The sequence below is a fragment of the Maniola jurtina genome, chromosome 28 (assembly GCF_905333055.1).
Source record: "Maniola jurtina chromosome 28, ilManJurt1.1, whole genome shotgun sequence".
Classification (NCBI taxonomy): domain Eukaryota; kingdom Metazoa; phylum Arthropoda; class Insecta; order Lepidoptera; family Nymphalidae; genus Maniola; species Maniola jurtina.
Window position 1 is genome coordinate 379,867 of NC_060056.1, and position 12,986 is coordinate 392,852.

General features: G+C 36.4%; 3 protein-coding genes and 1 long non-coding RNA gene across 4 annotated transcripts in view; 2 read left to right on the forward strand and 2 right to left on the reverse strand.

Annotated features, from left to right (window-relative positions):
• LOC123879504 (igLON family member 5) overlaps positions 1–12,986 on the reverse strand; it is a 109,282-nt gene that overhangs the window by 62,937 nt on the left and 33,359 nt on the right. The gene's annotated exons all lie outside the window — the stretch shown is intronic.
• On the reverse strand, positions 668–3,379 carry LOC123879520. Its single transcript, XM_045927276.1, has 3 exons — positions 3,311–3,379; positions 1,880–2,137; positions 668–1,470 (listed from the first exon to the last, which is right to left on the reverse strand). Exons 1-3 carry the CDS (start codon positions 3,339–3,341, stop codon positions 989–991), a joined length of 771 nt encoding a protein of 256 aa, XP_045783232.1. The 5' UTR covers positions 3,342–3,379; the 3' UTR covers positions 668–988.
• On the forward strand, positions 4,728–5,920 carry LOC123879538. Its single transcript, XR_006799025.1, has 3 exons — positions 4,728–4,757; positions 5,188–5,320; positions 5,824–5,920. It is a non-coding gene; the product is annotated as an uncharacterized LOC123879538 (long non-coding RNA).
• On the forward strand, positions 7,659–11,358 carry LOC123879533 (probable basic-leucine zipper transcription factor R). The gene is made up of 3 exons (XM_045927299.1): positions 7,659–7,748; positions 9,093–9,158; positions 11,083–11,358. The coding sequence occupies exons 1-3, from the start codon at positions 7,712–7,714 to the stop codon at positions 11,313–11,315; spliced, it is 336 nt and encodes a 111-aa protein (XP_045783255.1). The 5' UTR covers positions 7,659–7,711; the 3' UTR covers positions 11,316–11,358.

The window sequence follows — 12,986 nt, forward strand, 5'->3', positions numbered from 1 at the left end:
TCTCAAAATATAAATAACATACTTTCACATTTTTTTTATTCTTTGGACATATGGTGTTACAAATAATAAAAAGATTATATATTTTTTTACAATTTGTAAGTTCTGCAGTTTCTTAAAAACAATTAAAATTAATGATTTAGCCAATTAAATATTTTTTCAAAAAATTTAACAAGAAACCAAAAAGCAAAAAAAATAATTTCGGAAATCATTTTTATAAAATGTGAACTAATAGAAAAACTTCAAATACAAAATTTCTCAAATCAAAATTTTACCTAAGTATGCCCAAAGTATTTTTTAACTTGCTTCATATACATATAAATAATTGAGACCAACTTAAGAGGGTCTCTCCGTCACACGCTCCATACAAACGTAGTTCGTCTCTCATTGGAATACTAACCAATCATACTCAATGGAATTTTGTAGAAACGTTCCGGGAACTAATATCTATGCCTGTGGTGTTCCAGATTTCCGTTAAATATTCGGTTTCAAAGTTACGCGGTCTTAAAAATTCACATACAAATCTTTGAGCCCGTGTAATTTTAAAACTACATATTTTTAGGAAAATCTAAAACACCACAGGCACAGATATTAGTTTCTAGAATATGTCTGCAAAATGGACTTTGGTTGCTGAATATTCAAATGAAATTGGGACTACGATTGTATGGAGTAAGTGACGGAGAGAGCCCTGTTAAAATCCTTTGCCTTACTTTATACTTATTAGACTTTACTATGATGATGTATTTTTCGTTGCTTTTTGATTTCTAACACCACGTATCCGTACGTATTCTGAGATCTTACTTTTGACTTGACATATAGAGGTAAATGGCAAAACCTCTATAATATGTCAAGTCAAAAAAGTACGGCTTACCCTTAAATTAAGGACTAACATCGTACTTTCAATATAACAGTTGACACATATAGCTAAAATGGCGAGTGAGATCTTAAAATGTATGCATTATACGTGGTATTAGAACCAATTACTATGCATTTATATCATTGGTAAGCCGAAAGGACTGATGGGAAATCTACCAAGACCGTTCAGAGGTAAGCCTCCATTAAAAGGTAAGCCAAGGCCTCCAAGTTGTATTGAATAAGGTAAACCCAACCCAGCTAGTCCCATCCCAGGTAAACCGAAAGGTAAGCCCAGTGGTGAAATAGAATTGGGCGTATTTTCAATTACAGTGGTTGATCCAGGTAAGTTGTTAAGTAGTCCAGGTAAGTTAAGGCCGTAAGGTAAAGGTAAGTTCATTGGTGACATGTTGGGTGTACTTTCAATTACAGTGGTTGATCCAGGTAAGTTGTTAAGTAGTCCAGGTAAGTTAAGGCCGTAAGGTAAAGGTAAGTTCAGTGGTGACAAGTTGGGTGTACTTTCGCAAATAGATGTTTGACCGGCAATAGGTAAGCCGTAGTTTTGTAGCAGAGGTAAGCCAAGGTTTGGCATGGATTCGCACACTGTGTTCGTACCGAGACCTAAAAACAAAAACGACTGATTTATTTTTAATACATTATTTTCTGAATTGAAAATATTAGAAAAAAACTTAAAGCTAGCCCTAATTAGTATACAAATCATGCCCACGTGGAATGGTATCAAGAGTACTGGTTACATTTCAACGCTGGACAGCCAGGCTGATCCGTTGCGCAAAAAATGAGCCAGCCTTTCTGTCACCTGATGAGGCTATTAATCGCACACATTTTGAGTGGTCACTTGCCATTTTTAGGCTTCCGTACCTCAAAAGGAAAAAAGAAACCCTTTGTGTGAAGTCAGCCTATTCACCAGTGTGGTAGACTATGCCTTTAACTTTTATATTGAAAGGAAACGCGTTATCGCTAGGCGATGGGTTAATCTGATGATGCTAATCGGTTAGTAAAAGATAGTTACCTGTATTCAAAGGTAAGCCATAAGGTGAAATGACAGGTAAGCCAATGTTAGGCTTGCTGTCACATATAGTTGTAGAGCCCAATGCTGGGGCTATGCTTGGGACCAAGGTTTGTGACAATAGCTGCATTAAGAGAGATGGTGGTAAGTTTAGGCCCAACGGTCCAACCCCAAGGCCCCCAAGGTTGGGCAAAACATTGGGCACAGATTCACAGACGGTAGTTTCGCCCAACGGGCTGCAGCGAGCCGCGCAAACCAGAGCTGGAAAATAATGGTTAAGCAATGTTGACTAAGTTGGTTATGTAGATGGGCCTGCAAAAATCTGTCAAATGCGAGTCTTTGCAGTTGCCATCTTACATTTTTCAATTTGCATGGCGGCCATTTTGTAATGCACCATCTTGGTTATTATTATCTGTTAATAAAGCAGCAATACAAACTCAGATTCTATTAAAATTTCAACACTTAACCTATTACGATTCATGAGATACAGCCCGCTGACAGACAGACGGACGGACAGACAAACGGGGTCTCGTTGTCATCCTTGGGGTCGCAACCCTAAAAATAGGTACGTATGGCCTAGTTATGACAACGCATATCAATCGATTGCGGTTGTTAAGCAACGTTGACCCAAGTCAGAAACTGGATGGGTGACCGACTTTGAAGGTCCAAATTTATTAACGGTGCCGGTTATTGTCATTGACATCTGATAATAATTGTAAAACCTAAGAGTTCAAACTTGAAACTTTCTCTTAGTCAAGTTGTCGATCTGGGAACCCTCCGCTTTTATTATCCCAAGAAATTATCTCCATTAACTATGTGTAATGCAAAGGGGTCCCCATGAGAATTATGAAGCAGGAATATTACTAAACTTAACTTACACTTAGTAATTATATCACACTAATATTATAAAGGCGAAAGTTTGTATGTGTGTGTGTGTGTGTGTGTGTGTGTATGTTTGTTACTCCTTCACGCAAAAACTACTGGACAGATTGGGCTGTAATTTAGAATGGAGATAGATTATACCCTGGATTAGCACATAGGCTACTTTTTATCCCGGAAAATCAAAGAGTTCCCACGGGAATTTTAAAAACCTACATCCACGCGAACGAAGTCGCGGGCATCAGCTAGTTATTATATAAAGTAACTTATAAAGTAATTTTATTATTAGTACTATTATTAGTAATTAGATGAGGCCCACGACTTCGTCCGCGTGGATTTAATTTTTTTGAAACTCTTTGATTTTACGGGATAAAAAGTAGCCTATGTGCTAATCCTGGATATTATCTATCTCCATTCCAAATTTCAGCCAAATCCGTCCAGTAGTTTTTGCGTGAATGAGTAAGAAACACACACACACATACACACAAACTTTCGCCTTTATAATATTAGTGTGAAGTAACATATAAAGTAATTATATTTATTAAAGTAACTTACCAACAAGGAAAAAGCCAATTGTAAGCGCCATTTTGGTTCCTTTACCACCACCGTTCTGTGATTTTTTGGAGGCAAAAGCACACAATTTATACTCAAAAATTTGATCTTACTTGTTTACAGTTTCAAGTTTAATTTTGCATGTTTACAAAATTTACGGTTCACGGCAAATGTAGGTAATTTTTTTTGGAAATATTATGATTTTTTTATGATTAATTAAAAAATTGTGCATAGATTACAATTTACGGTTCGCTGCAAATGGTGATAAAAATTTTCAGAGCATTGCATGCTCTAAAATTATAACAATAGGTACTCTACCTATGTTTATATATTATCACTAGTTTGTGCCCGTGACTTCGTCCGCGTGGTCTACACAAATTTCAAACCCCTATTTCACCCCCATTGGGGGTTGATTTTTCAAAAGCCATTTCTTAGCGGATGTCGTCATAATAGAGCTATCTGCATGTTAAACAGCCCAATCTGTCAAGTAGTTTGAGCTGTGCGTTGATATATCAGTCAGTCAGTCACACATTTTTTCCTTTTATGTATTTAGATTTAAGTATTTTCAAAACAAAACCAACTTAATGATGCCTGCGATTTTATCCAATTGTTTGTTAAAAATTGTTAAAAATCTCTTGGGACCTCTTTGAACTTCCGGGATAAAAAGTAGCATATATTCATCTGTGGAATGCAAGCCACTTTGTCCGAGTAGATAATAAGTTTATTAAAAATCTCTTGGGAACTCTTTGAATTGCCGGGATAAAAAGTAGCCTATATTCGTCTGTGGAATGCAAGCTACTTTGTCCGAGTGGATAATAAGTTTATTAAAAATCTCTTGGGAACTCTTTGAATTTCCGGGATAAAAAGTAGCCTATATTCGTCTGTAGAATGCAAGCCACTTTGTCCGAGTGGATAATAAGTTTATTAAAAATCTCTTGGGAACTCTTTAAATTTGAGGGATAAAAAGTATCCTATATTCGTCTGTGAGATGCAAGCCTGCTTTGCAACGAATTACATCAAAATTGTTTCAGCTGATGGGCCGTGAAAAAGAAAAGCAGGGAGATAGGCAGACAGACTGCAATACATAATAATATCAGTATCGGATTGGTGGTAGTCTCGATTTTATCCGCGTGGATTAGGTTTTGGAAAATCACATGGGAACTCTTTGATTAACCGGGATGAAAAATATTATGTGTCCGTCTCTGGGATAAAAGCTATCTCTGCACCGAATTTTGTCGAAATTGATTAAGCGGATCGAAAAATGTAACTGACAGACCGACACACTTTCACATTTTTCATATGGATATTTTTTAATTAAGAAAGTTTAGAAATTGTATAAGATAATTCTATGACATGTTTTGCTAACAAAACTGGTAGGTATAAAGTTAAATAATATTTGGAAAAATCTTCTTTTTAACCATGATATTACAAGCCATCGTGTTTTTAAGTTGTAAGTTTTTAATTTACTTGTTTACCTTTGCTTTATTAGGTTTATTAAATCATACTAATTTTACAAAAAAAAAGTAGAGTTATAAGAAGTAAAGTGTTGAATTTTTGAAAATCAATAGTTGGGATGAAATTTCCAAAAATACTGAAACCGGTACTTTTTCATTTTTGGACGAAATTCCATATCCCAATTTTTTATCATATATTCCACTTTATTTCGTTTCGTACTTAATTGAAACAACGTAGGCAACTTTATAAAAGAAACCTCAAGTATTTAGTTTGGGCTGTGCGTTCAGTCAGTCAGTCAGTTAAGACAAGTTTAAATCAGTCAGTCAGTCAAGACAAGTTTTTTCATATGTACTTATAAATAGATGACTTGAACAGATTCAAAGTTACGTCTCCATTTATTTAGGGAAGTTTTTTCACAATTTCAGGCGTATTACTACCAAGAATCCTTACGTCTCCCTCAATCGCTATAGGAATAGACAAGGATGCAAGACACCTTAGGATTCAATACAGTTTGACACCTCGTCTCAATTTTTTACAAGATTTTCTGCTAAGAAACAGGTATGCAACATCACACTAATATTATAAAGGAGAAAGTTTGTATGTGTGTGTGTGTGTGTATGTTTGTTACTCCTTCACGCAAAAACTACTGGACGGATTGGGCTGAAATTTAGAATGGAGATAGATTATACCCTGGATTAGCACATAGGCTACTTTTTATCCCGAAAAATCAAAGAGTTCCCACGGGAATTTTAAAAAACCTACATCCACGCGGACGAAGTCGCGGGCGTCAGCTAGTAATAAAATAAAATAATTTTTTTTTATTCAATTAGACTTTTACAAGTACTTTTGATCCGTTAAATGCATCTACCAGTGGTTTGGAATGCCTTTCATACCGAGAAGAACCAGTAAGAAACTCGGCGGTTTCTCTTTTCAAAGATAGGAGCGGACTGCACATGAAAATTTGAAAACTTTAAAAATTGTTATTTCTTTTACGATGGTACGGACTACGGAACCCTTCCTGTGTGACTCTGATTCGTACTTGACCGTTTTTTTTGTTACAGATTTGAGCATGGTGGAGGTGCGAGTATATGGACGGAAGAAAGATGTAACGACCATAACTATATTACTATTGTAGATACAATCATTTAAATAAATAAAACATATAAATATTATAATATTTTTATTTCCAGAAAATTATATATTATAATTAATAAAAAACTATTATGCATAAATAAAAAATAAATAAAAATCTGTTTTAGAATATACAGGTAAAGCCCTTTCATATTATTATAGTTATCTAACTTTGAAAATTGAAACACATTTTAATTTTTTTTTATTTTGTAACCACAAATTCACGGTTTTCGGATTTTTTCCTTTACTTGTGCTATAAGACCTACCTACCTGCCAAATTTCATGATTCTAGGTTATCGAGAAGTACCCCTATAGGTTTTCTTGACAGACACGACGGACGGACGGACAGACAGACAGACAGACAACAAAGTTTATAAGGGATTCCGTATTTCCTTTCGAGGTATAGAACCCTAAAAGGAAAGAAAAAGATGAAGTTTTCTCTCTATATATTTTTAGGGTTTCGTACCTCAAAAGGAAATACGGAACCCTTATAGGATCACTTTGTCTGTCTGTCTGTCTGTCTGTCCGTCCGTCGTGTCTATCAAGAAAAAAGGAAGGTTCCGTTAGGGAGGCTTTAGTTGAGAGCTGTTTTCGGTGCCTTGTGCTCCGCCATCAGCGGTAGGATGGAACTTCGTGAGGTTTTTAGTCGGTAGGAGTCCGACATAACCACTGAGCTTCCCAAAGGCCGATGGTATCCATGAAGGATTTTCCTCACGAGAGAATAAAAGGGAGGCTTTAGCCCTGGCTGTTAGTTACCATCATACTGGCAAAGTCGTGCTGCGATTTAGCGTTCTGGTACGATGCCATGTAAAACCGATGAGGGGTTTAGGTTTAAATAACCAGCCAAGTGCGAGTCAGACTCGCGCACTGAAGGTTCCCTATAATACCTACCTACCTGCCTTTCATGATTCTAGGTCAACGAGAAGTACCCTATAGGTGTCTTGACATACACGACGGACAGACAGACAGACAACAAAGTGATTCTATAAGGGTTCCGTTTTTCCTTTTGAGCTACGGAAAAAACTACCATATCCCTTCGAAATAGCCCACACGTATCTTAGACTGCATCGTCACTTATCACCAAGTGAGATTGTAGTCAAAGCATAACTTGTCGGTAACGGAATAAAAAAAAACATAAAAACCAGTAGAGTACAAGATAAAGTTGAAAACTAAAACCCGACTGCGATCCTCAGATTAATAAACGCTGAAATATTATACTTAGTAACATTGTTTTTCTGTCGCTTGGTATACTTTAATGTCGTAGTACATTTATATTTATGAACTCATAATTTTCTCCTCTTTCATTTGACACCCCACTCGATACAATAGCAAAAAAAATTTTTTTGGAGACCCCCACTTTTTTTCATGTAACATCCGTTAGGTGAATTTTTTCGTATAAAATGTAGCCTATGTCACCCGGGCCTTTACGACGAATCGATTGACACCTCATTCATCAAAATCGGCCCAGTAGTTTAGGCGCTACGGTGGAACACACAGAATCTGGATACAAACATACACATACATACATACACACTCGACTGCTAAAATCATAACCCTTCCTTTTGGCTTTGCCTCAGTCGGGTAAAATAAAATTATTATATTACAATAAACATGAGCTGTTTTATTTAAACGTCTAATCAACCGTTTAATAAACATTAAAAACTTTTTATCAAATTAAAAGTGTCTTTATACCGCAGACGATAAAGTCGGAAATTGTTTGAAACAGAATTTGATCAGAACTATTTATAAAGTACCTAGGCATATATTTTTTTCGTAATAATATAACGGGATATCAGAATAGGAAAGACGTACAAGAAGATGTATCCATTAATTTTGATATTAATTTTGGTTTTTGGTAAGTCCTTATTTTTCTTAATAGCATGTTTTTTTAAATCGCAAAATAATTTTCAAGTCGACTCTTCTCAGTAGAGTCTTTCCGAAACGTCACTATATATACCACCTTAGTTGGCGTTAAATATACGTATATATATGTTTTTCAATTCATGTTCTTCCATCACACTAATATTATAAAGGCGAAAGTTTGTATGTGTGTGTGTGTGTGTGTGTGTGTGTGTATGTTTGTTACTCCTTCACGCAAAAACTACTGGACGGATTTGGCTGAAATTCAGAATGGAGATAGATAATATCCTGGATTAGCACATAGGCTACTTTTTATCCCGGAAAACCAAAGAGTTCCCACGAGATTTCGAAAAACCTAAATCCACGCGGACGAAGTCGTGGGCGTCAGCTAGTACTTAATATTATAAATGCTAAAATGTGTCTGTCTGTCTACTACATTTTCACGGCCCAACTGCTGAACCGATTTTAATGAAATTTGTCACAAACTTGGGATACTTCCCGGGGAAGGACATAGGCTATTTTTCATCCCGAAAAATCGAAGAGTTCCTACAGGATTAAAAAAAAAAACGAAATCCACGCAGGCGAAGCCGCGGGCATCGTCTAGTAACTAAATAAAGGTTGGAGGGACGTGTGGCTTGCGACAACGCATATCAATCGATTGGGATTGTTAAACAACATTGACCCAAGTCAGTAACTGGATGGGTGACCGACTTTGGAGGTCAAAATTTGGCCTTTTCGTTTCTTCCGTGTCTCGTAGAGTTATCACTGACATGATAATAACTGTAAATTAGCCTACATTTGAAATCTCATTCTCGTATGCGGAACCCACCGCATTATTATCCCAAGAGATAAATAACTCCTACTACTATGTTGATAAAGAAAAGCGACCGTAAAGAACGCCAACTATGTGGTATAGTAACGTTTCGGAAAGAAGTTCTACTGAGTAGAGTCAGCAAGAACAATTTTTAGCGACTTTAAAAAAAAACAGAAGGAAGTTCTCAATTCATTTATATTTTTCTTTAGTTTTTTAGATGAAAATTAAAGAATTTTACTTTTAAACCCCCGACCCAAAAATAGTGGTGTTATAAGTTTGACGTGTGTATCTGTCTGTGGCACCGTAGCTCCTAAACTAATGAACCGATTTTAATTTAGTTTTTTTTTGTTTGAATAGTGGCTTGTTTGAGAGTGTTCTTAGCGATAATCCAAAAAATCGGTTCAGCCGTTTGAAAGTTATCAGATTTTTCTAGTTACTGTAACCTTCACTTGTCGGGGGTGTTATAAATTTTTAATTTTTAACTTGTTATTAATGCAATTTTTAACACTAATTTTTTTTTTTCAGATCCTCTAACGACGCTGGCATGCCCCATCATGTACCCCTCGATACCACCCTACCATGTACACCAAGGTATGTGTATTTGTATTTATTCTTCGACTAGCCGATGCCCGCGACTTCGCCCGCGTGGATTTAGGTTTTTTGAAATCCCGTTGGAACTCTTTGATTTTCCGGGATAAAAAGTAGCCTATGTGCTAATCCAGGATATTATCTATCTCCAATCCAAATTTCAGCCAAATCCGTCCAGTAGTTTTTGCGTGAAGGAGTAACAAACATACACACACACATACAAACTTTCGTCTTTATAATATTAGTGTGATTTAGACTTATTAAAGCGCTTACGAAAGTCAGATCAGTACAGTACAATCCATACTAATATTATAAATGCGAAAGTGTGTCTGTCTGTCTGTCTATCTGTCTGACTGTCTGCTACGCTTTCACGGCTCAGCCGCTGAACCGATTTTAAAGAAATTTTGTACAGATTTAGGATACATTCCGGGGGGGAAGGACATAGGTTACTTTTTATCCCGGGAAAACAAACAGTTCCAGCGGGATTCTTAAGTACTCATCCGCTTGATCGATTCATATGTTTGGTACGGAGGTAGCTTGCGTCCCTGTAATTGACATAGGCAACTTTTCATCCCGGAAAATCAAATAGTTCCCAGGAGATCTTTAAGAACTTAAATCCACTCGGACGAAGTCGCGGGCATCCTCTAGTTATAAAATAAGTCTACACAAGTGTAAATTAAAAATTTACAACACCCCCCGACAAGTGAAGGTTACAGTAACTAGAAAAGAGCTGATAACTATCAAATACGTTAATGTTTGGCAATTTTTTTCAATAAACGATAACTGTAAATATTTGAAATGATTACCGAGGAAAGTTTGCCTTAAATTCAACAGTTTTCCAATTTCGTAGGTTCTTTGTAGTTCTGTATGTTTCTAGGGTCATAAATTTCAAAATAAAAAATGTAATTTTACTACAAGGAACCAAAAGCTTATTTCGCTATAAGGCTTTTGCAATTAGGCATTGTAAGGTCTACATCTCCTGAGGATGCTCCGGTGTCGGGGCGAAACGTGCGTCGAGTGGTGTTGGGATTTGTGTGGTGCTGCGTGGTGGTGGTGCGTGTGGCTTGCTTGGTGGCTGGCTTTTCCTGCATGTTTATCAGTGGGAGGGCGGGCGGTGCATGTCGCATGCTGCATGTTGCACCATACAGATTTCGTTGGTTTGGCGAATTATAGCAAAATAAGCTTTTGGTTCCTTGTATATCATGGACTTCCGCAAAATAACGCCTGCTTCTATAATACAGTAATTTTACTAAATAATAATAGGTACCTATTCATTATTTCAGCGCCTAGATAATGGATATATTAATCGATATCTGGCTTAGTTTTAGAAGTAGAATAACAAGTGTAAATTAAAAAATTATAACACCCCCGACAAGTGAAGTTTACAGTAACTAGAAAAGAGCTGATAACTTTCAAACGGCTGAACCGATTTTCTTGGATTATAGCTAAGAACACTCTCGATCAAGCCACCTTTCAAACAAAAAAAACTAAATTAAAATCTGTTCATTAGTTTAGGAGCTACGATGCCACAGACAGATACACAGAAACACAGATACACAGATAGGTGCGTTTTTATTTTATTAATCAATATTTTTGGAGCAAACTGAAAACCAGCGCTGAGCATTGCCATCAATGCTCGGCCATGCTGAGTTTGCGGCCTATTGCAATTGTTAGTTTTTTTTTATAGATTTAATTTACTTATAACATATTATGTATGTTTGTCACTAGCAATATGTAAGCAATAAAAAAAAAAAAAAAAAAAAAAAAAAAAAAAAAGATACACACGTCAAACTTATAACACCCCTCTTTTTGGGTAGGGGGTTAAAAAGAAATGATAGAATAATAGGCGTAATATGTTTGTATGGAGAAGCGTACAAGTATTAACTTTGTAGTTTCTAACATATTTTGTATTTTTTTGGTTCCATAGGTCGAATGCAACCTGAACCAGTTCAACAAATGCGACAACCGTGCCAACAACAATTGATGTGTCAACAACAACAACAATTGCGGTCACAACAACAACAATTGCGGCCACAACAACAACAATTGCGGCCACACCAATCAGGATCTGGCCAAAATTCCAACGACCTCCTATCAACATTGTTAAAGGTACCTTCCGACCTGGCTACTAATTTACTGGGCGGATCGGTTAATTTGTAACATTTTGTAACATATACTTTGAAAATAAACACTTAAAATATTATTGTTTTTTTTTAACTACTTCAAATAAGGAGGAGGTTGTAACCCGCATTGTATAGCGTTCAAAACTCGGGTCAATGCCCCACCTACGTCGCAGCATTGACTTCGAGTGACCTATTTACAGAACGTTCGTTGACCTCTAGCGGCAGTCAGATATTTTATTTGTAACTTTTAAAAATACAGGATTTAAAAAAATTACCGTAGTTTTTTATCAGTAATCATCAGTACTATCACCTGTCTTCGGTTTTTGCTAGAGTTTTAGTTACACCCTGTATTAGGTAATATTAAGACTAGTATGGATGATCAAACCTTTTTTAGGGTTACGTACCTCAAAAGGAAAAACGGAACCCTTATAGGGTCACTTTGTTGTCTGTCTGTCTGTCAAGAAACCTATAGGGAAACTTCCCGTTGACCTAGAGTCATGATATTTGGCAGGTAGGTAGGTCTTATAGCACAAATACAGGAATAAATCTGAAAACCGCGAATTTGTGGTCACATGAAAAAAAATTAAAATATGTTTCCATTTTCAAAGTAAGATAACTATACCAAGTGGGGTATCATATGAAAGGGCTTTACCTGTACATCCTAAAACAGATTTTTGTTTATTTTTATACATAATAGTTTATGATTTATCTTGCAAAATGTTGGAAAACATACCCGAGTACGGAACCCTCAGTGCGCGAGTCTGACTCGCACTTGGCCGGTTCTTGTTATACAACGGAATCTGGAGGGAAAATTCGTGTTTATCGAATCAAAGACAAAGCTATTACTTATCTATAGGAAGTTTTTTAATCCTGAAAGGTTTGAATAATTGATGTACCAACAGTTCGCCCTGGGGAAATCCAGGGGAAATAATATTTTGCTTCGAGGATCGTATATTTTGAAAAGACCTTAGAAAAATAGGAAAACCGTTTGTGGAATTTCATCATTGGATATTCTGTTATGGGTTTTCTTAGGATAACAATGCGGGATATCTTCTTTGTAAACTTATGAAAGAAAGAAAGAAAGAAAGAAAGAAAACCTCATGCTTGCGACATCATCCATGTAAACTTCAGTTATATAAAAATCCCGTGGGAAATCTTTGATTTTCCGGGATAAAAATATAGGTAGCCTATAGGTAGCCGTCTCCGGAATGCAAGCTATATCTGTACTAAATAGCTGATGCCTGCGAATTCTTCGGCGTGGATTTAGGTTTTTCAAAAATCCTGTGGGAACTCCTTGATTTTCCGGGATAAAAAGTATCTAATGTCCCCGCGTTGCAATCTGTACTATTAGTAAAACGGATTGGCCGTCAAAAGCTAGTTAGACGGATACAAATACATAAACGCGAAAGTTTGTATGTATGTACGGATGTTTGTTACTCTTTAACGCTAAAACTACTGGACGGATTTGGCTGAAATTTGGAATGGAAATAGATTGTACCCTGAATTAACACAGGCTACTTTTTATCCCGAAAAATCGATGAGTTCCGAATTTCAGCCAAATCCGTTCAGTGGTTTTTGCGTGAAGGAGTAACAAACACACACACACATACACACAAACTTTCGCCTTTATAATATTAAGTGTGCAAAGTGTGTGTTTTTGGTCTGACCCGAGATTCGAACTCATAATTTAGCAGCCGAATAAACTAGC